At 37.5% G+C, this 27,688-nt stretch overlaps 1 protein-coding gene across 1 annotated transcript in view; it reads left to right on the top strand.

Moving 5' to 3' along the window:
• cacng3b (calcium channel, voltage-dependent, gamma subunit 3b) overlaps positions 1–26,960 on the top strand; it is a 40,564-nt gene extending 13,604 nt beyond the window's left edge. The window contains exons 2-4 of the mRNA XM_051105864.1: positions 12,977–13,060; positions 23,467–23,607; positions 24,347–26,960. Coding sequence (XP_050961821.1) covers positions 12,977–13,060; positions 23,467–23,607; positions 24,347–24,840 — 719 coding nt within the window. The 3' untranslated portion in view covers positions 24,841–26,960. The remainder of the gene's footprint in view (positions 1–12,976; positions 13,061–23,466; positions 23,608–24,346) is intronic.
• Positions 26,961–27,688: the final 728 nt, after the last annotated feature.

Genomic DNA, 27,688 nt, shown 5'->3' with positions numbered 1-27,688 from the left:
TATCGGCCGAACATACGGCCTTTTAGGATTAGCCCCCACACAAAATGTGTTCACTTTCATGGTTCTGCTGTCGTGTGTTGCGCAGTAAGCCCAAATATTCATGAGCTCAGTCTTTGGCAACCAAAAGACAAGATGGTCTCATTGAATTACAAATAGGGAGCGCAGCCCACTTTAGATGAATACTGTCATTTCTCTGTCAAAGCACTTTGGCCTTGCTAGGGTGAGTTAGCAGTTTGCGACCCAACAAACTGGTGACTTTGAGGTTATTTTTCATGTATAACTGCTGTCTTTGTTTTGGGAATTTTAAAGGGGACATAAAACACAGTTTCTGCCAATCTCATCTAAATCTTGAGTACCTATAGAGTAGTTTTACATCCTTCATGACTCAGACGAGTCTTTAGTTGTATCAGATTTCTAAAAGACATTTATAGCTGTACCGCTTCTCTCCAAAATCAGTCGAGGTACTGGAGGTGTCCCTTGGAGGGAGCTAAAGAGTCTTTGACTTAATTAAAACAGGGACAAAAACTTTATTGACTTAAATTTGATGTAATTTGTTTATAAAACATTTGTCACCGAAATGCAGAGAACAAATAGCCGTTGCTGCCCCGGAGAAACAAACTGCATCCACTGTTCCCTTAACACTGGGTTCTTTGGCAAGCTGAACAAGGTTGTCATTCTCTCACAACCAAAAACACACTTCTTTGGTGATCTTGTTAATTTCATGAACTATTTTGTGATCTGTTGTTGTCGCTGTTCTCTGAGAACTGCCCATACAAGGAATTCTGCTCTTTATGACATCACACAGAGCCATGCTCGAAAAAAACTTTCTGAAACTTATACGAATCCTGAAGGAGTGTAAATACTCTGTCATATGTCCAACTCATTAACAGCGTAAATATGTCAAAATCCATGAAATAGCGTTAGATCTCCCCTTTGAAAGGAAAAGTCAGTAAAAAAAAGGAAAATTATGACACCATTTACTGACCTTCATGTCAAACATGTATGACTTCCATTGTTAATTCAAATACAGTAGAAACATCAAAATGAAACTTCAGAATGTCATTTTTTTGTGTACTGAACAGAAAAGTTTTGAAGCGACATGAAGGTGAGTGAATGATGACTTTCTTATTAAAATGATTTTATATTTTTAGGGTAAACTGTCACTTAAAATGGATAATTCTGGCATGTAAATGGCAATGTCTTTCCAAACCTGTATGACTACTTTTTGTCCTTATGCATAAAAGTAAATATATTGTTCATATGCACTGTTCAAAAGTTTGGGGCCAGGAAGATTTTATTATATATATTTTTTTTTATTTTATTTTATTTTATTTTATTATTTACATGAACAAATGAATACTTTTATTCAATAAATATTAATGTGATTACTAGTGACAGTAAAGACATTAATAATGTTGCAGTATAATAAATGCTGTTCTTTTGAACTTTTTATTAATCATAGAATCCTGGATTTTATTTTATTTTATTTTATTTTATTTTGCATGAACAAATTCATTTATTCAATAAATAAGACATTTATAATGTTGCTTTCTATTAATTATAGAATTCTGGAAAAATTACATTTTTCCAGAATTCTATAATTAATAGAAAGCATATATATATATATATATATATATATATATATATATATATATATATATATGTATATATCATCCTGATTTTAATGCATTTTAATATTTTTAGTAATGAATGATTGATAATATTTGCTTAATTATTAAAGATACAAATAAATATGATACAATATGATTTTGATTTTTTTCTTGGAAATTGCATTGCTAATCCATTTCTGAGGGGGCACTCAGTTTGAATTGGCATGACACTTCTGGAAGGAAAAGAAGAGATATTGTCCTGGAGTGATGTAAACCTGAACCCCTCAGGATTGCTTAGGCTATTCAGCCCCTGAGAGGCATTCAAGAGCCCCTGCGGTTCTTCAGGAAGTGGCTGCCTGTATCAGCTGCTGCACAACTCCTCTACCCGTCCTCTGAAGTGTGCTGTCTTTTGAAAAAGCTCCATTTAATGGAAAAGACCAAAGCAGAAGTAGCGAACTTAAACAAACAAGAATGGTTATTGGGCCCTGCTGAGACAACAGTAATAAGCAGCTAACGGCATCCGTGCGTGCGGGCGAGCGGGAGAGAGGAGGGGGCATGCGACGCCACAAGTGGAAGAAGATTGCCTCTTGTACAATTTGAAGTCTTTCAGTCCCGTCCCAGTTGTCTTGGATAGGCCACGTTGCACATTTATTACCCCATCCTCCGGAAACATGATTTAACATGGACGCTCCATGTCTTCGCTTATCGCAGAGCTTGAATAAAGTGTACCTTGCCCTGTTATGTTTAGTTGAATTAGCGGGCTGGTAAGTGAGCCTCTCGTGTTGGTAGGAATATTATTGTGCAAAGATATCGTGCCCTGTGGAGGATCATTAAAACCATGCCTAATAAATGTGGATGACTCACCGTGTCAAAACCATTAGGCCAATCAGTCTCTCTGCAAGCTGGGCCTTAATTTTCAGACTCTACCTGCAAAATTAAACACACACAGGTCATTAAAAGCAGCAGAAAGGTGCAGTGTTGTCACTGGAGCAGTGATTACAGTCACACTCTGACTGGCACGAGCCGTTGCTAGCTCAATTCATTGTGGCTACGGAAATGTGCTTTAAGCTCCTTTCCAAAACCTAGTGAGCTGCTTTGCTTTTTACAGCCTACGTAGATAGCTGCCTTAGAAAGATAGCATCCTAAACAAAATGTGAAGCGACTTATTTGGAACACTCTTAGGAATCAACTCCGCGTGACGCACAAATAGCACTATTCATAGGGCTGGGTAAAAATAATCAGGATCTTCATTTAAATGATCTCCAATAGAAATCCCAAGGCCGAGCTTTCACTCTAAGCCTATTTTCATTGGTCGTGTGAAAAGTTTTTTTCGCTTCTGAATCAATGCCACTGCTGATGAATGTTCAGCGCCACGGCAAATTAAAGGGACAGTTCACCCGAAAATGAAATTACCCCATGATTTACTCACCCTCAATCCATCCTAAGTGTAGATGACTTTCTTCTTTCAGACAAATACAGTCTGAGTTATATCAAAAAATGTCCTGGCTCTTTCAAGCTCTTTATAATGGCAGTGAATGGGCATTGTGACTCCAATAAAGTGCATCCATAAATCATAAAAAATACTCCACATGGCTTCTGGGGGTTAAAGGCTTTCTGAAGCAAAGTGATGCATTTGTATAAGAAAAATATCCATATTTAAAACTTTATAAACCGTAATCTCTAGCTACCACTAACTGTAAGTGAACACAGTAACAAACGTCGAAGTGATGAACATAGAAGCGCAGACGACAGAGCAAAACAAAACACTGGTCACAAATTAGAAGTATAATATGAGGATTTGTAAAGGAAATTGTTGGAGAATTTCGATATAAGCCAAGAGGAGACTGGTTTTCTTTTGCTGTAAACAAAACTTGGTTCTTGGTTATTCCTCACTGGAGTTTTTGCTACGTCCTTCATCATCTGCTGGAACACCATTCAGTTTATAAAGATCACAGATCATATAGATCACAGTTTATAAAGTTTTAATATTGGTATTTTTCTTACATCGATTCCCTTCAGAAGGCCTTTATTAACCTCCTGAAGCTGTGTGGAGTACTTTTTTATCATGGATGGATGCACTTTATTTTGCTTCAATATCTCAACAGCCATTCACTGCCATTATAAAGCTTGGAAGAGCCAGGCAGAGGTTGTGTTAGACTCGTAAAAATTCCTTCATAATCTATTATTAACCGTCATTTTAATTTTCATATTTTAATTATAATAACCCGTTTAATTGATTTTAATTTTAATTCTGAACCAACAGGATGATATAGGCTTATGGATTTATTCTGAAGAGAACAGATGAGACACCACACCCCGAAGTGTGTCAGCGATTTTAATATATTATTTATAGTTTTCGGTTGATAAATGAACAGTACATAGTGTGCTTCCCATTCAATAAATTGCAAAAAGCTAAGCTTTGTGTTACTTTTGGTATGAAACAAAGTGTCTGATTTCAAATTGTGTCCATTTCATTAGGAAATTCAAGCAATAAATACCGTTTTGGTCCTTTTTAATGTGGCCTGATAAATCGTAGCTTCTGGGTACTCGCCTGTGCGTAATCAAACGCATAGCAAAAGATTTATGACAGTTTCATTTTTGTTCTGGGTCCTGTGCACTGGAGCGCACTCGCCACCAACTGGACAGGGGTGGGAATTACAGTTAGAAGTTACAATAGATCACCCTCAGTATAATCTGTCAAAGTGACGGACGGCCCTCAGATTTTTCCATCATTGATAAAAAAAAAATTCCGCCAATGACGGACAATTTCCGATTAATGCGACCTCTGGAGCAAGGATATTGTTTTTATTATAACTCCGATTGTATTTGTCTGAAAGAAGAAAGTCATATATACCTAGGATTGCTTGAGGGTGAGTAAATCATGGGGTAATTTTCATTTTGGTGTAAACTATCCCTTTAATTTGCTGAATTTGTGAATTAAATTTTGGTAGTGTGCATTGAATGTGATGCATTAAAAAAGACAGTAGTTGCGATCAGCTGGTCTAGTCAGTACTATATGGTTTAAAACTTTCTTTGCGACTGTTAAAAAAGTATGTTGTGTATGGTATAAATATGGATAGTATGAATGAAATTTTGATATACTACATTAACCATGTTGTTATTGTCATATAACCTTGCTTCACTGCCATTCACAAATCCTCTGCTGTGGCATCATGGGATAGTAAAGTTCGAATCTCGGTGAAAGTCATTCGGGTACTTTTCACATACTCTTTTCAAACTCTTGTTTGTTCTGAACAGTTAAACTGAGGACTGTTCTTCAGAAAAAATCCTTCATGTCCTGCAGATTCTTCGGTTTTCCAGCATCTTTTGCATATTTGAACTCTTTCCAGTAGTGACTGTATGATTTTGAGATCCAAGTATAGGAACTTGCTACTGCCAGTACATACGTCAATACACTGCTGTGAGTATTTAAGACATACTGCTGCAGCACAAGTAACATATATAATAACCTGTAACAGATCTATACAGGTGGAGCTGGGGAGGTGAAAGGTTTCAGAGGAAGTCTGAAAGCACACTGCAAAATGCTGTAGTGAATGCTCTTTGGCTGCGTATGCAACATGAACCAATCAGCTTGTGCCAAGTAGTTTAACACTGTGAATATCATCAGTTTGTCTTAATAATCCATCAGCCTCCGCCATCTAAAGTTTCATGACAGAACTTGGCATTAATAAGGAGAACGGGCATTTCTGTGTGTCTGAAAGTCTCTCCGAGTCCAACTGAAAGTCGTCTACTTATGTAATGTATCTGTAACAGTTGTGTTTATAGTCACTAATAGTCACATTTTTTGAAGTTTTGAACTTGAGTACCATATAAAATGCAAGTGTAGTGAACAAACACATCTATCTAGCACGTTCACATAGAAAAACAATGAAAAGGTATCTCAGTGGAATACGCAAGCATGTTCTGTGTGAACGTCCCTATAGTGCCCTACACTCTTAAAAATAAAGGTTCTTTATTGGCATCAGTGGTTCTTTGAAGAACCTTGAACATCCATGGAACCTTTCAAATGCAGAAAAGGTTCTTTATAGTCAAGAAGGATGCTTTAGATTTTTACTACATTTTAAAACACAGCTATAATGTTGTATAATAATAAAATGTGCAACACACTTAATAGAAAGGCTTTGAGACCACCTCCTACATCATCGATGGATTTGGCCATCATATTCCAGAAACAGGGTGAAATCTTGCTTGACAGGAAATTTTATGGAAATGCTGACTTCTGCTCCATCGCTCCGTTCAGCACAAATGAAGTCTTTACACTTTGACTGTAAGTTCCCTTTAAGCTGAGGGTGAATGCATAGGCAAATTAAGCTGAGCATGTATTTCTCTGAAGTGTGACTAACCATGTGTCAATCAGAGCGAGGCAGGCAGCCCTGTGCTATCAGAGGAGCTCCAGCGGCAGAGCTCTTCACTGTGCCCACAGCCACCCACCGCCGGCCACACAGGACCGAGAGAGGAGAACGGCAATGCCGAAGCTCAGAGCGACACAAAAGCCCCTTTTCATCCCCCTTTCTCCTTGTGCTTTTATAAAAGTGTCGCTTTATCTGTTAGCAGTGCGCTGAATAGGCGAGAGAGCCGCACTGGCTACACAATCCAGGAGGAGGAGGGGATGAAGGGAGGGCAGAGCGGAAAATGTCTCCATCAGTTCTTAATCTTTCTGGTCTCCTCCAACAAAGCTGTCACCTTTGAGGAGATCTCTGTTGAATTATTCAAACCGGAGGTGTGTCGGTGCAGCGACAGCCCCCAGCCCACGGGACTCGCCGCTCACCTCTCGGTTCACCTTCTCTCCGTTGCGGAGACCCAGAGGCTCGAATCAACACAAGCGGATGAGTTGTTTTCTAATCCACACAAAGGTAGCCTTTAATTGAAAACATGTCTCTGGTGATTTTACCTCAATATTGAATGTAAACTACTTGCTTTCCCACTTCTCTCTTTCTCTCAACGTCTCTATTGATGTCCGAGCACAAGCACTCCATTAGCTTAAAGTGTGAAGCGCAGACTCAGATGTGACTAATTGTTTTAAGAGGGTCCTGAGACAAAAGGGTCAATGAGACCTCAAAGTGTGATGAAGACAAATCTTTCCACTTGCAGACGACAATGCCAAAAAAAAAAAGGTTTGAGTGTGAATTCTAATCAGATTATTCTGAATCATTGCATTGTCAGCATAGAAACCAAATTAGGAATTTTAATTCCAATGCAAAGTATTCCTTGCAGGCGTTTTTCCAGGGGACCCTTTCAGCTAATAGCATCAGTGTTCTTTTTATTTATTCACAGGCTGTTTGTAATGATGGTAAACACAGAGATAAAAGCTAATGAAATACTTCCTCACTAATGCATTCACCCATCCTCCGGTGAAGCTCTCTCTGACAGGTCTGCGACTGGAGTTGTGACAAACACGCAGTCATTCTGCAGGTTTGTGTTATGTAAATGGAGACAAAGAGCCGGGCTCTAAATCTGAGTGATTGTTGGTAAAAGCAGCTGCTAGGTCTTATGATGCTTTTAGTGCCGCTGTAATCCATCGCAGCTCGTTGGAGGATGGAGAGGCCTGGTTGTACTTCACACTGCGCTAGACAGATAAGTGTGGACACGGCCAGTGGACAGGAGATTTATTGAAATATGATATGAGATGACTGTCTTTCAGTTGACATTCCAATAGGCAGGAGTGTTAGAAACTACAGTTTTTTGGGTGTGTGTGTGTACCTACTTAATCATATTTTGAGGACAAATTCATACCCAGAAGTGAGCTAATTCTAACAAAATGTTAAATTGTAAAAGTTCAGAAGGCTATCTTTTCTCTCGTTAGGTTAGGACAACATTTGGCCCAGATACGACTTTTTGAAAATCTGGAATCTGAGGGTGCAAAAAAATACGAATATTGAGAAAATCATTTTTTGTGGTCCAGAGTCACATTTACTTAGCTAATTAAATGTGTGTGTGTGTGTGTGTGTGTGTGTGCAGGCAAGCTATTTTAAAACAACTTGTGGCTCATCTGATCAGCTAAAACTATTTGTTTCATAATGTTAGTGGGTGAATCTCACAAAGAAATATCTAAAAAGAAAAAAATGTCTAGATCTAGATCTAGATTTTTATATTTCACCTAAAAATCAAAAGAAAAAAATACATTTTGCATGAAGTTCTTTCTTTCGCACTGAGAATTGGGGACATGCCTAGTTGTCATGGATAAAATGTTTAGCAAAATCACAAATCTTAATGCTCCTAAAAATGTATTTCAGTTTTCATTTTTGTGAGATTTATTTATTTTTTTTACCTTTTTTTCCTCTTTTAAGACCTAGGGAACTGGGGGAACTTTTTTGCGAGACACGAAATACGTACCAATAAGTACATATCACTGCAGTTGCGCTAAACGAGTGTTCTTTTCCCCTGGAACAGATGAACGTACATATAGTATGTTTTATGGTAAAGGCTAGATGGTATACATATGTACTGTACTAAAATGACTGTTTTTGCATTATTGTAATGAGTGGGTTTAGGTTTGGAGTAGGTGTAGAAGTTAATAAAACACAATCTAATAGGTAGAAAAAAAAAAAGTACCATCTGCACTACACCTAAACCTAACCAATAGTATATGAACAAAAGTGAACACAATCGCAAGCACACCCTTTTAGTTTGTTTTTCGATCTGTCATCTTTCAGCTCTTTCATCATGTCCTGTTTTCACAGGATTCGTACCCAAAGATTCTGTACCCTAAGTCATGAGAAAGCCTTTTGTCATAAGACCAAGTTGGACTGTCTTATATATTACGTTATTGTTTAAAGGGGTCATATTATGTTGCTAAAAAGAACATTATTTTGTGTATTAGGTGTAATGCATTGTGTTTATGCAGTTTGAGGTTCAAAAAAACACATTATTTTCCACATAATGTACATTATTGTTGCTCCTGTCTGCCCTGCCTTTCTGAAATGCATCAATTTTTACAAAGCTCATCGTTCTAAAAAAGCGTGGTGTGCTCTGATTGGCCATTGGAAATGTTACGCCCCTTACCATGTTGTGATGCCGTGTACCGGCGCGATGGGACAAAAAAAATAAAACCTATTATAAATGAGACATTTATTGCATCCAGTGAAGACATAATTACGGATTATAATGATTTATACTGTCTTTTTACACGTTGCATCACGTCGCGCAGTGTCAACATAACACCATGTCTGCATTTGTGATTGTAGGAACGACAAACAAGCACTATGCTGCTTAAATCTCGCGTTTGAATAGCCAGTAGCAAATTCTTTAAATATGAAAACGTACTTACAGGCTGTGAGTCAGAAGTGCCCAACTATCCTTGCAAAGTTGGAACTGCCCCACTTTATAGTGTGCACTGCCGGAATTGTAGGCTACTCTCCCAGGTTCAGGAAACAGTCCTCCGTAAAATGCACTGCACACACTCGAATATTTGCGTTGTACTGTTCTGGAACAGTATAGTAAATATAACTTAACCACTGATTTCTAGTTGTGTGATCATTTGAAGGCCAAACAAAGAACTTTGGCTTTCGCAACAAAACACACAGCGTCTTCACAACATGGTGGCGACTGCAACAATATTGCAGCGAGAATAAAGTTACGCCTTCTTTGTTTGCATAAACATTTGAGCAGCGTTATGCAAATTTTCTCTCACAGTGAGGTAGATTTATGGGGGCGTGTTTGAATGAGATGTTTTAGGAAGGCGTGGCTGAGTCTTAACTTTTATAAACAACATCTCTTTGGGTTTGAGACTTTAATCTTTGCAACTTTACAGATCTTATTACTCCAAAGATAAAGGAAAACATGAAATTGCATCATATGACCCCTTTAATATATTGAATTATATTAAATTATTATTAAATTATATAACTATAATGCAAGCGATAATGCACGGCTAGCTGTGCATTAAATGATTTTAATGCACTATGGGGCCAAGAACCACCCGACGCGAAGCCTCTGCAAAAGCGCATTAAAGTCATTTAATGCACAGCCAGCAGTGCTTTATCCCGCTTATACCATGATCATTTGCCAGCATTGACAACTTAAAGCTTTTAATGATGTTTGCAGCGCAATATTTGACCAGAAGGGTAAAAATGATGGTTATTTTTGTCAGTTATGGCACATTATCTCTAGCATTCACCCGCTTCAAATTAGACACAGAGATGAAATAGTGCGGTAAGATCACATTTATTTGAATTAATTACAGAGAGAGAGAGATGACAGTTGTGTGTGTGAGTTACCTGCGTCTGCGCGTCTCTCTCTACAAACAATGAAGCTGTGTTTAGTTACTTCAAAAACAGCAATTTTACCACCTTGTTGCTGAGGAATATAATGTAGCGATCCACTCAATGTCCAAAAACAATGTGTATAATAATGCATCATATAAATGCTCGTATTGTGATATAAAACCACCAATCCCAACCTGCAAATGTTTTGTTTCAGGATGTGTTCATAAAGTGCCATAAAAACACAGTGGTACACTTAGTAATTTTTTATCACTGTATGCTACAACCTTCAGATTAAGTCGTTGATTCATGGCGTGTTTTATAGCGCCATTTTTCGATCATATCAAAATTCAAATGATTTTATATCTGAGGACTCACATCAAGTTAAAGCCCTTCCCACTCAAAGCATAAATACGTCACAGCAGTCACAGTCACCATGACAATAACCGTCCCTCTCTCCGAGCCTTCATCGCCTACTCGTTTTCTGATCTCCCTCCATCTCTGTGTTATGAGCAGGCAATGTTTGTGTGCCTCTGTGTGTGTGTGTATGTGAGGGAGTGAATAGAGCTGAATGGCTTTGAGTGGCCGGTCTGTCAGGTCACCTGTAGACGGTGATGGTGGGAGAGGGCTGCGGGCTGAGCCAGAGGGGATTTCTGAAGAAGCCCGAGTGCCCTGATTCACTCTGAATCATTGAAAGCCCTCGCCATGCACCGCAGAGACCTGTTCTGTCTCTTTCTTAAACAAAATGACTAAAAGCATTTCACAGAAACACAAACAAGCACACAAACCCTTGAAAACTATGAAGTTGGTCTATGTGGCCTCTTTAGTTATAACACATGCTTATTCAAAATGCTATGTTATGGGCTTTTCAATGACCGATTCTTAACCCTCATGTTCTGTGCGTGCTCTGAGATGTCAATGCCATTTTAATAGTTGTAAAATATACCTAACATTTGGTTGATCTGTCATTCTGATATATTTTTTTCTTTTGTAATTGTATTTTCAGATTCTGTTTGCTTGTTTGTTCGTTTGTTTACGCAATTTTATATATTGATTATTATTTATTTTTAATATTTGTAATTATCATTTAATATATAAAATATTAATTTTGTCATATGACTTTGAGATTCAGATTATTTATTTATTAATTATGTAATTTTATATTTTAATTATTATTTTTAAAAATATTTTTATTATTATTTAATATATTAAATATTCATTTTGTCATGCCATTTTCAGATTCAGATTATTTGTTTATTTACTCAATTTTATATATTGATTATTATTTTTTAAATGTTTGTAATTATTTAATATATTAAATATTAATTTTGTCATGTCATGTTTCATATTAAGATTATTTATTTAGTTATTTAATTTTATATTTTAATTATTACTTTTTAAATCGTTTTTTTTACAATTATTATTCAATATATTAAATATTCATTTTGTCATATCACTTTCAGATTCAGAGTATTTACTTATTTCTTTGTTTATTTATTTATTTATTTACATAATTTTATATTTTGTTTTTTTCATTATTCATTATTTCATTATTATTTAATATATTAAATATTCATTTTGTCATGTCATTACCAGATTATATATTTATGTAATTTTATATTTTAATTATTATTTTTTAAAATAATTTTTAAATTATTATCCAATATATTAATCATTAATTTTCTCATGTTATCTTTAGATTCAGATTATTTATTCATTTGTTTTTTTGATTATTCATTTATTTATTTATTTACGTAATTTTATTTTTAAATGATTTTTTAAATGTTTTCATTATTATTTAATATATTAAATATTCATTTTGTCATGTCATTTTCAGATTATGTATTTATTTTTATGTAATTTTATTTTAATTACTATTTTACTTTTTTTAATTATAATACAATATATTAAATATTAATTTTTACATGTCATCTTCAGATTCAGATTATTTATTTATTTATTCATTCATGCAATTTTATTTTTTAATTATTTTTTTTAAATAATTGTAAAATTATTATTCAGAATATTAAATATTCATTTTCTCATGTAATTTTCAGATTCAGATAATTTATTTATTTAATTTATGTAATTTTGTATTTTAATTATTTGCATTAATTAATTCATTTTTATTATTAACATATTAAAATATTAATTTTGTCATATCATGTCATTTTATGCAAGATTTAAAAATATTTTAAAAAAGAGATTTTTCACATGGTGGTATTTATAGATATTTAGTTGTGGTGATTTTATTAATTTAGATTTTTTAAAACATATTTTATTCGTTTTTTTTCATAGTTTTTTTTGCTATAATCAAACTGAGCCTGAATGAATAGCAGTCACATATTTGAGAATATAAATGATAATTATAGGATAAAACAGAGGTTTAATGTTTCAATCATATCTGTCAGATGGGGTTTGATTTGGTCCAAGGAGCATATCAAAAGAATTTCAAGTGAAAATAAGAGGTTGATTTTAAATGATGTAATCACAGGGATCTCTGGAACCACAAAAATATCTAACCAGAAAATGGGTTAAATATTTAGTATGGAATTCATCCATTTTACCATTTACTTTTGTATTTTAACAGTACTATGCACTGATACTAGCTACAGAGAAGTTGATGCATGAGTATTGCTTAAAAATGGAAACATTTCAAACACAAACAGAGCATTTGAGCCGTGTACTCCTCCTTTAATGCAGCAGAGAATGTGACAGTATGTGTCAGAATGGTTTCCCCCTACATAGGGCGCATGTATTTGGTACGATAAACCTCTTCATTAGCCGGTCACATGTTACGCTCGAGGGCAGAAGCGTTATTTTTGTTCATTTGTCATCTTGAGCGCACAGCCGAGTGAACAGGGGTTGTCAGTGAATGCACAAGACGGCATGCATACGTGCACATACGCACACACATATACACATAGCAAGCGGCTTACTAGGACTGTGCTCATTGACCTGATAAATGCAGAAGAAAATGCAGCAAAATAAACACACCAAGACCCATTTACTTTTGTATTTACACATGAAATGGACTCCTGTAGTGTGTGTCTGTGTATTTGTATGCACTCCAACACATGCACAAAAAGCAGGCTAATGGTATTTCTCTCTCTCTCTTCTGCTCTCTGTTCTTCATGGCTGCAGGAACATTTCGAGGTGTCTGTAAGAAGATTGACCACTTTCCGGAGGATGCAGATTATGAGCAGGATGCAGCAGAGTATTTACTACGTAAGTCTGTCAGAACAACACACATCAGGGGCGTTTTCTCTGAGGAGGCAAGGCACCTCTTGGAAATAAATTGGATGATAAAATAATCTAATATAATAAAGCACAACAAATATTTCTTTTCTGAGTAGAAAGATTGTGTAAATCATTCATTTTTATGAAATAACACTGTCCAGCAGTGATAAAGAGGCAGTGTCTCTTTTGCCTCCTTTTGGTTTCCATTGAGATCCTATAGCATGATGTAAACGTGAGGGTTGGGGGTGGTAAAATTACTTCCACGTCACTACCATTGGCTGATGATGTTGTCAGTGCAAAAATACCCACCTTTTGTGGCCCTCAAATTGCCTTAAAGGATTACTTCACTCCAGAATTAAAATTTCCTGATAATTTACTCACCCCATGTCATCCAAGATGTTCATGCCTGGCTTTCTTCATTCGAAAAAGAAATTGAGGTTTTTGAGGAAAACATTCCAGGATTTTTCTCCATATAGTGGACTTCAATGGGGATCAGTGGGTTGAAGGTCAAAATTCAAAAGTGCTCCAGCTGAGGAATAAGAGTCTTGTCTAGCAAAACGATCAGTCATTCTCTAAAATGAAATTAAAATGTATACTTTTTAACCACAAATGCTCATCTTGCACTAGCTCGACTTGGTGGAAGTTTTTCGTCCTACCCTACCTTTTTGAACCGAAATACACAGACAAAGAACTAACCACGCGTGACTTTTCCAACGTGATTACATAATGCGTGAAGTCATAGATGCAGAATGAGAATTTGTGGTTAAAAAGTACATAATTAGTTCAAGTGTGTAGCGCTGAAACCCTATTGTAATTGTTAGAATGGTCACGTATTAGCGATGTCCACGTAAAACTGATCATGCAGACCCAACCGTAAGTCGTAGAGACTTGAAACTTGGAGGGATGGTAGTACTCACACCACCTACAATGTGACCAAGTCTCGCCCCAATAGGCCTGATGGGGGCGCTACAGAGAATAAAAGTACCAAATCGCTCATAACTCCTAAACCATCATTCGCACACTCAAGTATCTTATGCTGCTGGAATCTTTGGCTCACTGTGGACAAAACACATGAACAAAATTCAATCGTGAGTCTGGCGAAATTTACTGGTATTTTGCATTTTTTTAAAAAACCTACTTTTGCGAACTAGTCCTAGGTTTTTCGTTCGGAACCAAACCAGTGCAGAAAGATTCTCTGGAGAGTGAATATCAGTTATTATCAAAAAAAAAGTTGAACTTTTAGCTCACCGTCGCAAAGGGATGCCAACATGTTCGAAAGGGGCAGGGCCACTTTTAGTAAAATGCCTGTAACGGTATGGGATATCTTCGCCAAACTCACAACACTTGTTGTAAGAGCTCAATCTGAGATCACAGGAAAAAAATCGCAGAGCTGGGCCACTTAGTGGCACTCAAAAAGGGCTATAACTGCACAACCATTTGTTCTTTTAACATGAAAACAAGTGTCTATGAGGACATTTGCGTACTGTAAAAAAAACATGGCCACCGAAATTTGAGTACCTGTTAGACAAGGTTAACGGAGGCTGATCGGAATGAAACTTGGTGGGCCTGTTTGACTGATAGCCCCAAGGGACTGAGAGAAATTTAAAAGAAATCGGCCACTGGGGGGTGATATCGGATTTTTCAAAACGACTGTATCTTGCATGGTTTTTTGCACATATGCGCAATATTCATATCGTACGATATAACTCCTCATTTTGGACAGTTGTGCCTCTAAAAACACTGCTGTCAATCAAATAGTTTGTTAAATGATTGAGATGTCAAAAACCTACTTTTGCAAACTTGTCCTAAGTTTTTCTCTGGACTCTTTAGGTCAATAATTATCAAAAAAGTATTGAAATTTACCCTTTGGGAAGTTATAGTGGAGTCGTTTAGAACAGGGGCCTGTCTGAATTTACCCAAAATCCTATAAAGCCTAAAGGAAAACTCAAAACTTGAGTTTGAAAACTTGAAAACGAAATCTGATGAGCACATGAGACAGGTGATTCTAAACAAGCATGCAAAGTTTTAAGGACATCGGACCACAGCTGGCACTATAACAGTCATAAACGTTAAAAAACATCATATTTCTATTGCAAATTACCTGTATTTGCCAAAAATGCTTTAAATTGAGGTAGTTACTACGGAGCCCCGCGCATGACATTTAAGAAAAAAAAACGTGGGCAGGATTCTCTTCCCTTATTCCTCAGCTGGCATCATTAGAGCCCTTTGAAGCTGCATTGAAACTGCAGTTTGGTCCTTCAGCTTGTTGCTCCCATTGAAGTCCACTATATGGGTAAAAACCCTGTGATGTTTTCCTCAAAAACCTTAATTTCTTTTTGACTGAAGAAAGAAAGATATAAACATCTTGGATGACATGGGGGTGAGTAAATTATCAGGAAATGTTCATTCTGGAAGTGAACTAATCCTTTAATGAGTCCAAATTGTGGAAACTGTCTAATGACACAAACAACTGACTCAAACAACAACCACTCAGACATCATCACTGTCAGTTTCGTCTAAATCAAAACAAACTTAAAATGACTTGAAATTATCTGTGAGGGAGTTGTATTTTTAGCACGCAGTCTGAAATGAATACTTCTATTCTGCAAGGGCAAATTAAATTGATAAAAGAGCCATGCTGCTCTTTGATATTTCTATCCATCAAAGATTACTGAAAAAAATGTTAAAAATGTCATGCTTTCCACAAAAATATTAATTGTTTCCATCATTGATGATAATATTAATACTTTTTTTTTATAATAAATTCTGAAGGATCATGTGAGACTAAAAACTGAAAAAATGCTGAACATTCACCTTTACATCACAGAAATAAGTTACGTTGTTAAAAATATTAAAAATACAAATTGTCATAATATCTCACGATATTACAAATTTTCCTGTCTATTTGATCAAATCAATGGAGCCTCACTGAACATAAGAGAGTTTTTTTTGGAAAATATTTAACATTAAACATTAATTACCTACCCTAAACTTCTATAGTCCAAGCATACAATAATGTTATAGTATTGGTTTCTTATTAACACTGTAAGATAAAATGTTGTTCTCATATACCATATAAACCTCAAATGAAACATGAATGTAATACTGGACTAAAATCTCAAACCCCGAAAGAGGACTTTCAGAGTTCACCACACGCACAGTCACAGCTCCCCGACTGCTATACGGTCTCCCCCACATATCTTAACCGTCTCACAATCACCCAGACTGATGATATGCATAGAGAAGGGTCATATTGGTCAGATGGATTTTTTTCGTTTAGCCCTGCTGGGTTTCTTCAGTTTTTGCAATGACCTCCACACTTTTTACCATCTTATAGATTAGGTGCAGCGTGTCTTGAAATTGCTTGGTGACTGAAGCTGAACAAAGTAGATGCATGCATTCAAGCATGTCATGGTTTATGCTTAGTGATAAATCATGCTTACCCACAAGCCTTTACACTGTCATGGCCATTTGGTTGTACTATTTAAGTGACATCTTCTTTAACTCGCTCTCTTGTGTAAATTCATACATTTTCTTGGAATGTGTTTGTTCTCTCGTTTGTGTGTGTCATTTACATCATTTACAATGAGGCGCTCAGCAGATTCCTGTAATTATGAACATAACAATCACACGTTAAAGAAAAACTTCACCAAAAAATGAACATTCTGTCATTATTTACTCAACCTCATGTTGTTTCAAACCTGTGCGCTGTTCTTCTCCTGTGGAAAACAGAAATACAACATTTTAGGAAATCGTTGTGCATGAATGAGCATCACTGAGAAAGCTACTGTGATGAAGCTGCATCAGAATTGACTGGTCTTTTAACTTTTTATTTGTTTCAATTTCATGATTTCCATTCATCCCCCGCCACCCACTCACCCACCCACATTCATTTATTTTCTCTCTGTTCAATTAAAAATGTGAGGAAAAGAAGCAAAAATGAAGTAAGTAGCGGTAGTTTCTCAGTGATGTCCATTCATCAAAAGCAGCCAATCATGTGTAATTTAAATGAATATGTGTGTAGAGGGAATGCTCACAATACTGCTAATGACCCATAAAAACACCCTGGACATCAGTAATTAGACCTTTTACATTAACAGGCAATTATACGTACAATTATAAATTATAATGTTATTTGCATAATAATCATTTAATGATAATCTTTTTTGAATTATATACACTTTTGGCAAATATACCAGTCAGGTATGGGCAAATGATAACCATACCTGCAAATACTAGGAGTTTTGCATTCAACAGGGTTGGAAACATGTTATTTTGGATATGTAAAATGTATAATGGGCTAATCCACAAAATTAGTGTAGAATATAGTGTTTTTCCTGTGTAGATTATTTTTAAATGTTTCCTTTAATGTACAACTGTAATCGTTTATCGAAAAAATGAATGCAAGCTTGCAGTCGATTGGTGGATAGATTGGGTTTTAAGCATATTAATCATACTTTTTTTATATATATACAAGTATTATACTTTTAATAAATCAAACCCAGTTTAGTTAAAGGGATAGTTCACCCAAAAATGAAGATTCTGTCATTAATTACTTAACCTCATGTCATTCCAAACTCATAAGATCTTCGTTCATCATCAGAACACAAATTAAGATATTTTTGATGAAATCCGAGAGCTTTCTGACCCTGACAGCAATGAAACTGACACGTTCAAGGCCCTGAAAGGTAGTAAGGACAATGTTAAAATAGTCCAAGTGACAACAGTGTTTCAACCATAATTTTATGAAGCTATGAGAATACTTTTTGCACGCAAAGAAACAAAAATAATGACTTTATTCAACAATTTCTTCTTTTCCGTGTCAGTCTTCGCTGCTGATGCAGGAGCCGGTATTCTGACATAGAACCCAGATATGCTACGCTTTGTTTACAAGCAGAAGACGACGCATGCTGTACATAAAACAGTCTTGGTAAACATGTCTGAAGATTTTGACAGAGAGGATGACTTGCAATTTTTTGCCCAGCCTTACTTATCTAAACCGGAATATACAGACGATGAACTAAGAGAGATGAACGTTCTACATCAGAACACCGGCTCCTGTGTCAACAGCACCACACACATGCGTCATGATCCTGACATGGAAGAGAAGAAATTGTTATTTGTTAAAGTCATTATTTTTGTTTCTTTGAGCACAAAATGTATTCTTGTTGCTTCATAAAATTAAGGTTGAACCACTGATGTCACATGGACTATTTTAACGATGTCCTTACTGCCTTGAACGTGTCTTTGTGTTGCTGTCTGTGGATAGTCAGAAAGCTCTTGGATTTCATTGAAAATATTTTAATTTTCGTTCTGAAGATTACGGTTACAGGATTGGAATGACATGAGGGTGAGTAAATAATGACAGAATTTTTATTTTCGGGTGAACTAGCCCTTTAAAGTGAACCAAAAAGACAATCTGCAAGTGAGCTAGTGCTTTTGGTTTTCAAAGAGGATGCAGTGGAACCACAAAAGGACGTAAAAATGAACCGTACTCAGATCACCTCCTGAGGTAGTCTGTATATGGTTCCTTTCGGGGTCTGTTCAGGGGGATCTGAGATCATTTGGGGTGTTTAAGTTACACTCTTAAAAATAAAGGTTCTTTATTGGCATTGATGGTTCCATGAAGAACCTTGAACATCCATGGAACCTTTTAAATGCAGAAAAGGTTCTTTATAGTCAAAAAAGGTTCTTTAGACTTTTAAAATGTTCTTCAAAATGCTTCTTTTAGAAGAACTGAAAGGTTCTTTGGTCAACCAAAAATGTTTTTTCTATGGCATCACTGCAAAAACACCCTTTTGGAACCTTTTTTTTAAAGAGTGATTTCAATTAAAAGTTACAAAGTCAAAAAGAAAAATATACTAGAAATTATATTTTTATACAGACTTTAAGGTGCTTTTTGCGATTATCAATTGGTGACTATGCAGTGTTATATGGAAAGGGGTCATCAGATGCTAAGTTCACTTTTACATGTTGCTTGAACATTAATGTGTGTTGGCAGTGTATGTACAAATCTACCCTATAATGATAAAAATCCATGCAGTGGTTTTTAATTAATCTGTAAAAATAATATCCCCTTTTTCAAATCGAGCCATTCTCAGATGCCTGTCGTTGTGGCGTCACACCCACAGAGGCCGCTCCCACGATGGTTGATTGACATGAGCTCTTACCTCAGATCAGCTGTAGTCCGACCTCCATGTTTTGATGCCGGAGCAGGGATGTAAATTAGACAAGAATTGAGAGATTGAGGTGTTGTGTTGCTGGATGTAATAATGAACATAGTGGTCCTCATTTACTCCCGACATCTGAGCCGCTGAAGATGCAGTAGATTACGTTTGTTTGTGAAGGGAATGCGCCTCCCGATCTACATAAATCCGTCTATGTTCACGCGAATCATTTGTGATCCAGCTTCACTTACAGCAGAAGTGAGTATAAGGGGTTTTTTTTATGAATCTTTGTGATCGTCTTTCCTAATAAAGTGCTAGTTAGCAAGTTTAGCGGCTAAACGCGGCTAAATGCAGCTAAAATGAACAGGCTCATCTCTCCACAAAGAGAAGAGAGGGGCGGGGCGAGCAGAGCTCATTAACATTTAAAGCAGCCTCGACCAGAATGAGATGATTTTTGCAGAGCTGATTTTGGCAAGGTAAAAAAGGTGTTGTTTTACACTACCATTAAGAAATTTTAACCAAAGTATATTATAGACTTTTTTATTAAGACCCTAAAGAATCATATCAACTTGTGGAAAATGGGCATCCGATGACCCCTTTAAAATAAAAACATTTACTTTGTGTTCTGTGGGGAAATATACAAGTATATGGGTTTGGAATGACCGAATGTGATTTTTTTTTTTTTTTTTTGGGGGGGTGAACTATCCCTTTTACAAAAAGAATCCAAGAGCAACTGGAGCTTCGTGGAGAGGCTGACGTGATGTGAGATCTAACTGCATGTAAACAACAAACCAAAGCAAGCGGGGTTTCTGTCAATAGCTATTTACACTAGATGTCTTAGACTGAAGTTTCACAGGAGGTGAGTCTAACGTGATCGGTGTCAGCATGTCGACTGTTTTGCAATCAAGAGGCCACAAATACAGATATCCTACCAAGATTTTAAGAACAAGAAAGAGAGAAAACACTGGAGACACAATTTAAAGCTCTGCGTTACAGCTCTGTTCGCTGCCCTGTTTATACTGCTCATTCAGAATAAACAATGCATTGAAATACATTCATGAGCACAACAAATACACACTTCTGAGCAAAAGAAAAAAAGTCGAAATGCATTTCCCTTCTCTGTTTTTCTCAGCCTCTGATTCTCTCGATCTTTATCTGTCTCTCTCATAGCGTACTTTAGTTACCCTTGAGATGGCTGTCTCTTGCTTTAAGCATTGTTCTAATTTCTCTGTTATTCGTTTGAAGCAGAGGGCCGTGTCCTCTGGCCTAACATGCTCTGCATGCAAGTTCAGGCGGGCATTTCACATTCTGCCCTGCACATCTTTGTGTACAAAATGCCCACCGCACAGACTTCAGGGGATTCACGAGGCTTATAACCTCGACTTGTTAACCAGAGAGGCCCGTCCGTCCTGTTTGTTTTTTTCAAACTGCAAAGTCTCAGCCAAGCACGAAGGAATGTTTCAGTCGTCCCACGGAGGTCTTACCCTGCGTAGACCTCACCTGTCAGCGAGGCGATGGACCCATCAAGGATGCAGATGTCATCCTTTTTGTTGCATGCTAATGCCTGGTACAATCCTCCTCAATAAATATCTCCCGTTTTCAGCTGTAATTAAGCACGGCTCGGCCACTGATCCATTTTTCAAGGATGGCAGGAAAATTGGATGATGGAGGAGTATTTTGTCTTCCCCTGGGCACGAATATATTAATGAGGTGTGCCATGGGAGACTGCTGATCCACTGAGGAGAGAGAGAAATGAAGGAGAGGGAAGGAGAGTGACATTTGTTAGAGAAAGACAATGAAGCCGTAGTGCAGTTTTCTTCACAAGCAACTTACCAACTGATCGTGTTGAACTGACGATCAAACAACATTTAAAGTCATTTATTCTTCCATCTGACATCTCTGTCAGTTTTACATGCATTGGGATGCAGGATAATGCAAAGGCTACATTTCAGAAAAGGCTAAACAGCCTCATTTTCACTGGTTATTTCATCTGTAGGCATGATTGCCCCTCTTGTGCCAAAATATTTATTTCTTGGAGGAGAAGCGCTTGGAAGGGCAAATGCTGCAGCGCTGCGGTATGCATAGCAATAGCGTACTGATAAGGGCAGTCAACTAGGCTATTGACATTGATCCTGACACTCTCAGACGCCCCTCCTTTAGCTTTTATCCTATTTCTGAAGAGGCTGATCAAGCTTGATCTGAGGCAGAGCGAAGGAGTTCAGCCAGTCTGAGAAGCCCCATGTGTGCTGCGTTTTCTGATTCAGAACTGTCCGCAAATAATTGGAAGGAAGTATGAGGCATTTTGGACAGATGCTGTCTGTTGCAGTGCTCAAATCTGTGAAGACTTAACTAAACACAGCGCTTTGAGGAAATATTCTTTCTGCAGAGCACCATCAGATGGCTCGCTCGGGACGGAGCGTACAAATGCCGGGTTATTAGACCAAATACCTCTGACTGATTTACAACATAAATCTTCGGTGTACCATAAATGTCACTGTATCAGGATATCCTGAAAGCATAGATCACCAAAAATGTCATTATCTGTTCACCAACATGTCATTTTTCTTTTTCGGTGGAACATAAAAGGAGTTATTTGGCACAATGTCTACACTGCATTTTTCAATAGAGCAAAGTAAGACATACATGTTTACGCATATACATAAAGTAAATAGAACGACAGAATTCTATATGTATATGTGAAAGTTCAGATGCAAAACCAGCTAAAAGCCATCTCGGTCAAAAGTGAGATAATGTTACTGAGTGAATGCCCCAGACACATATTATACGCACATCAAATACTTTTACTTCAAACTCGCTAAATTTCAGCCTCAGCCCAGTCAGAAGTACCAGTACTTACATAGAAACCTATACAAAGTAGCCAGAAAGAAATACTCATTTTAAAGAAATACATCAGATGGATTTAGAGGCTTTTGCATCTGAACTCTTCATGTATATTTAAGAAATAAAGTAGGTTATCATATATTACCAATACTAATCCTGCCAATACTAAAACCAATACTAATCACCAATGCTATAAGACTGTTCTGTTTTAGCAAGAATACAATAAATTGATCAAAAGTGACAAATTGCAAAATTTGTTGCAAAATTCCATCTTAAATAAATGTTGTTATATTACTTTCTATTCATCAAAGAATTATGAAAAAATATTTATCACAGTTTTTAACAAATATATTAAGCAGCACAACTGTTTTCATCATTGACAATAATAAGAATGTTCTCATCAAATTGAAATAATTTTTGTGAAAATCATGTGACACTGAAGACTGGAGTAATAATGCTAAAAATTCAGCTTCACCATTATAGGAATAAATGACATTTTAAAATATATTTGAATAGAACATTTTAAATTGTAATAATATTTTACAATATTTCTGTTTCGCTGAATTTTTGATCAAATAAATGCAGTGTTGTTGAGCATAAGAAACGTCTTTCAAAACATTAAAAAGCTGACCTCTTTCTTTCTTTCTTTCTTTTATACAAAGTTCTGGCATGAAACTCTAGATGGTGCAGTCCGATAGGTCTAACTCAATCTGACATAATGACATCATTATTCACATAATGATGTGATAATCATATGGCACATATGATTGGTTCTCTCATGTATCGGTAGCCAATGATCTGGCCATTCAGCATTCAAATATATGACTAGTGCTTGCTGTAGCAGTTTGCAGCATGCTTCAGAAACTCTCCACCTTCCCCAGCTCCACCTGTATAGATCTGCTACGAGGTGATTCATGTATGCTATATGGGGTTTATTTCATGTATGTTATATTTGCAGCAATTTTTCTTACATGCTCACAGCAGCATGTTATGAATATATTTGCAGTAGCAAGCAGCAGCGGCGTAGCAGATCTTTTCCGCCAAGATCAAATACATTAACATTGTCATGTACATTACCATTCCAATACCTCCAAGAGTGCTTTTTTTTTTTTTAAGATTTTTTTTAAGTGTAAGAATAATTGTTAGCCTCTGTGTGTGCTGTGCAGTGATAAACAATAGATGTAATAGTTTAGTACAGTTTGCATCCAGTCAATATCCAGAACTAGAATGCTCTGTTTTCTAAATAATCAATTGAAGCATAAATGGAGCTTAGAATATGATCTGTCATTTACATAAAAATGTTTTCTGACTCTGTGTATGTAGAGTTTCCCTCTGTACTATTTACAGTGTCACTAATGTGTTTGGGTTTGCTTGTATCCCCCTCAGGAGCAGTGCGAGCGTCCAGCATCTTCCCCATCATGAGCGTTGGGCTTCTATTCATGGGAGGTTTGTGTGTGGCTGCCAGTGAGTTTTACAGGAGCAGACACAATGTCATCCTCAGTGCTGGAATCTTCTTTGTCTCCGCTGGTAAGAGATTAAACCCACTGCATCAGTGCTAGCGCGCTCAGCCTGTTTATATCTTTAGCTTTAGCATATTAGTCAATTGTCCAAACCAGGGTTCCCCCACAGGACAGAGAGCATCGTTGGGTTGAGAATACAGCGTGCCGAGAATGGATTAGTTCACAGACGGGTTAGGATGTCGTCCTCCTCGTAGACTCGGCAGATCCGTGTTGACTTCCCAGATTAACTCTGATTATTGACAAAGGAAATGGATGGGCCGGCTCGAGCAGTGTAAACAAACAGCAGGCCGGCATATTGACCCACTGCTGTAGTTCTGGCCTGGAAAAGGGTGACAGACGGGGATCCTCAAACAGAACCGCATGTTGGTCAAATATTTAGAGAAGACCCCATTAGGATCTCATGAGCACACAAATGAGCCTCCGTTACAATTGAATTATGATGAATCAATCTTCATGATTGCAGCCAACACGCTGACGATGACAGAGCGTCGCTTTGTACACAATGCGCCTCGAATCGCCTCGTCGTATTGGTTGTGATCTAAATATTCGACGGCAAACTGCTAATTATTTACCCTTCACTATGATGCCGATGATAAAAAGCTAATTAAAATGTTTCAATTGTTCTTTTTTTCCGCGTTCCGCATGGCTGATAAGCGATGCATTCTTGTGTAATGATACGGAATGATGAGCCACAGCTGCGTGCTGAGCCGTAACTTTCTCTCTCCTCTCCTCTCCTCTGCTTTTAGGCCTAAGTAACATCATCGGCATTATCGTGTACATATCCGCCAACTCGGGCGACCCCGGCCAGAGCGACTCGAAGAAGAGCTACTCGTACGGCTGGTCCTTCTACTTCGGCGCGCTGTCCTTCATAATGGCCGAGATGGTGGGCGTGCTCGCCGTGCACATGTTCATCGAGAAGCACCGGAAGCTGCGCGCCAAGTCCCGCACCGAGCTGATCAAGAAGTCGGCCTTCAGTCGCATCCCCAGCTACCGCTACCGATTCCGCCGGCGCTCCAGCTGCCGCTCCAGCGAGCCGGCCTCTCGTGACGCTTCGCCCATGGGCAAGAGTGGCTACACGGGCCCCGCCGCGGCAGACATCTCCATGTACACCCTGTCCAGGGATCCCTCCAAGGCCGCCATGGGTGCCTTGCTCAACTCCGAGAGGGAGTTTTTGCAGGCTCACAACTCCAACGCGAAGGACTTCAAAGATGCGGCCAACAGGAGGACCACTCCAGTCTGAGAGAGTATAAGCACAGAGGAAGTGCCACGGCCAAGACGTTACACCCACAGAATTGAGCTGGAGCCCAGCAGGAAGAAGAATTCACTCGAGGCCTGCAGGGCTTTAACCCTCTTTCTATAACATTATATATAAATATAGATGGTAATTGTTAGATCATTGGTGCTTCCTTTTAATCCTCATTTTTCAGTCACTGTTTCTGTCATTTCACCTGACTCACACTTCCCTCCCCCTAAGGGCTACTCGAGTAGAATGCTAGTCCTCTCCTCAAAGTCATTTGTTCTGCGATTGGAGTTAGCCCAGCGAAACTGTGAAGCCCTCTGAGGGGGAGGATTGTAACGCTTGTGACAGACGAACCGGAAGGCTGTCCCGAAACTCGCCTTATGCACAGCTCAGTAGCCCATAGCTGGTGAGTGCTGCCTCACACTCACAAGATTGTATACATCGTTGGTTTCTCTCCCGGGTCGGAAATTGAGCCCACAACTAGTGCCACTGTCTCATGCCGATCACCCCCGCTCATCCCACCTACACGCTGCCCACAAGCTACTTGGCCGGGCTCTGCATGCCATCCACACAGTTCTGTTATTTATTTATTTATTTATTTATATATATTTTTTTACGTTTACTCCCATTATTTCCATTGCAAGATTCCCCTGCATAAACTTTTATAACAGGGTTAAAATGCTTGTTATTAAATATGATCTTATAGCCCACCAAAGTTTTTTGGTATTACATTGTTTTCATTGACAAATGTAAAAAGGAAAGGTTTTCTGTGATTTACTCTAATAAGAGGTTCATTGGAGGCCCTTGTGCTTATTACTGTGAATATCGTGGTCATTGTTATACCATTATCATCTGTTAGCGAAAGAAAAGCAGTTGGCTGCCAAATGTAGATTTCTTAATTGTCTATAGTTAAAATATTTTTGGAGAAAATATTGTTCATAGATTTACCAAAAGCTGGGCATCAAGAGTTTATAAAAATCAGAACATTATAAAACAAAAGGAACTGCCCTAAGTACTTGGACCATTCACATATCATGAGTAGACAAGCCTCTAAATGGGCTGATGGGATTTTCAGGTTCAAGCCTATACACAATAATGCTTACGAACATGCATACAACACTTCTTTGCAAATATATACTGCTCATTAATGCTACATCAGTGCTATACTGAACTTAAGTACACAATATAAATGTATACTGTAATTTAGTTGCTTAGTTAATGTTATCAATATCATACTGATGAATATAAATTCCAAGGGCTTTTGGTTTTCAGATAACAAGCATACAAGGGCTTTAAAGAAGTTCAGCCAACAACAGATCTGCCCTTAAAATAGTTACATTGAAAAAAAAAAAAGTGTTCATGTGTGTAAAACACATCCAGATGTAATGATATAATGTATACAGTTTTCCTTCGCATCTGTCGCAATTATTAATCCCCGTGTCAGTTAGGTAGAAACGGAAGTAGGTTCTGAAACATCTATAATAATGTAGTTTTTTCAGAAATCCACCTCATTTCAGACCCCCGAGAGCTGACGTGCATGTACTTTAGCCTCCAAATTCATGCAAGCCAGTCGCTCATCTCCAGTTTTATTTCATTCAGCTTACCGAAGTCATGCTAGCCTCACTGGGAATATTACTGTAAATGTTGCCTTTTGTTTGGATCCACTTTATGTTGTGAATTCGTGATGTTCTGGGTCCAAAACGTAAGTGTTTCATATTTGAAGGAGTCCACCGGAGTGCGTTCGGCACAGTTGAACAGTTCAACCCTTCAAGTCTCTCTCAGAGCACCTAGTGCCTGTCTCTTCTGCCTACTCCGAGCGCCCGTCGCCGGGTCTCTCACTTTCGCGCGCTTGCTCCTTCATCTCCATCACAGCCTCGCATCAGCTCCTCTTACCAGGACTGTTATTGCTCAGCCGATCACATCCCATAGAGTCTTAGGCCCTGTCACTCACCACTTAGGCCTGCAACATTGTGTATGTGACCTCTCAATGAAAACAGCAGTCTCAGCTTGAAACATGCTGTAGAAAAAAAGCACACCTTTTAAATACAGTAGTTTACATCAATAAAGATAATAGTCGGAGAGATATTTAAAGATTTAGAAAAAATAAAGTCAGTTTTAAGAATGCCAACAATGCACTCTTTGTCTTCTTCACAAAATGCGTGCAAACTGACCTTCGAATTTGAAATAATACAGGAACTAAGGCAGTGATGTATTGCAACGACAGTGTTTTGGTTCAGAATCAGGGATGGAAGAATATTAAAGTCAACATGAAAGCGAAATTGAACTAATATACTTTTTTTTAAATGACTTGTGGTTCAGTAAAGCAGTGAGTTCAAAAATTAGCTCACTCCAGAATTTAAGTTTCCTGATAATTTACGTCTTCCCTTATCATCCAAGTCTTTCTTCAGTAGAAAGAAAATTAAGGTTTTTGAGGAAAACATTTCAGGATTTTTCTTCATATAGACTTCAATGAGGATCAACAGGTTGAAAGTCCAAATCATAGGTTCAATGCAAAGAGCTCTACACAGTCCCAGCAGAGGAATAATATAGCAAATCAATCGGTCATTATCTAAAAAATTTTTTAAATGAATATACATTTTAACCACAATTGCTCGTCTTGCAAACACTCTTAAAAATAAAGGTGCTTCATGATGCCATAGAAGAACCTTTTTTGTCTAAGTGGTTCCATAAAGAACCTTTAACATCTGTTTCACGAAAGGTTCTTTGTAGCGAAAGATTATAAAAAAATATATATAAAAAGAACCTTTGACTAAATGGTTCTTTGTGGAACCAAAAATGGTTCTTCTATGGCATCACTGTGAAGAACCTTTTAAAGCACCTTTATTTT

This window comes from Labeo rohita, chromosome 3, assembly GCF_022985175.1.
Source record: "Labeo rohita strain BAU-BD-2019 chromosome 3, IGBB_LRoh.1.0, whole genome shotgun sequence".
Lineage (NCBI taxonomy): Eukaryota > Metazoa > Chordata > Actinopteri > Cypriniformes > Cyprinidae > Labeo > Labeo rohita.
This window is presented reverse-complemented; position numbering and strand designations above follow the sequence as displayed.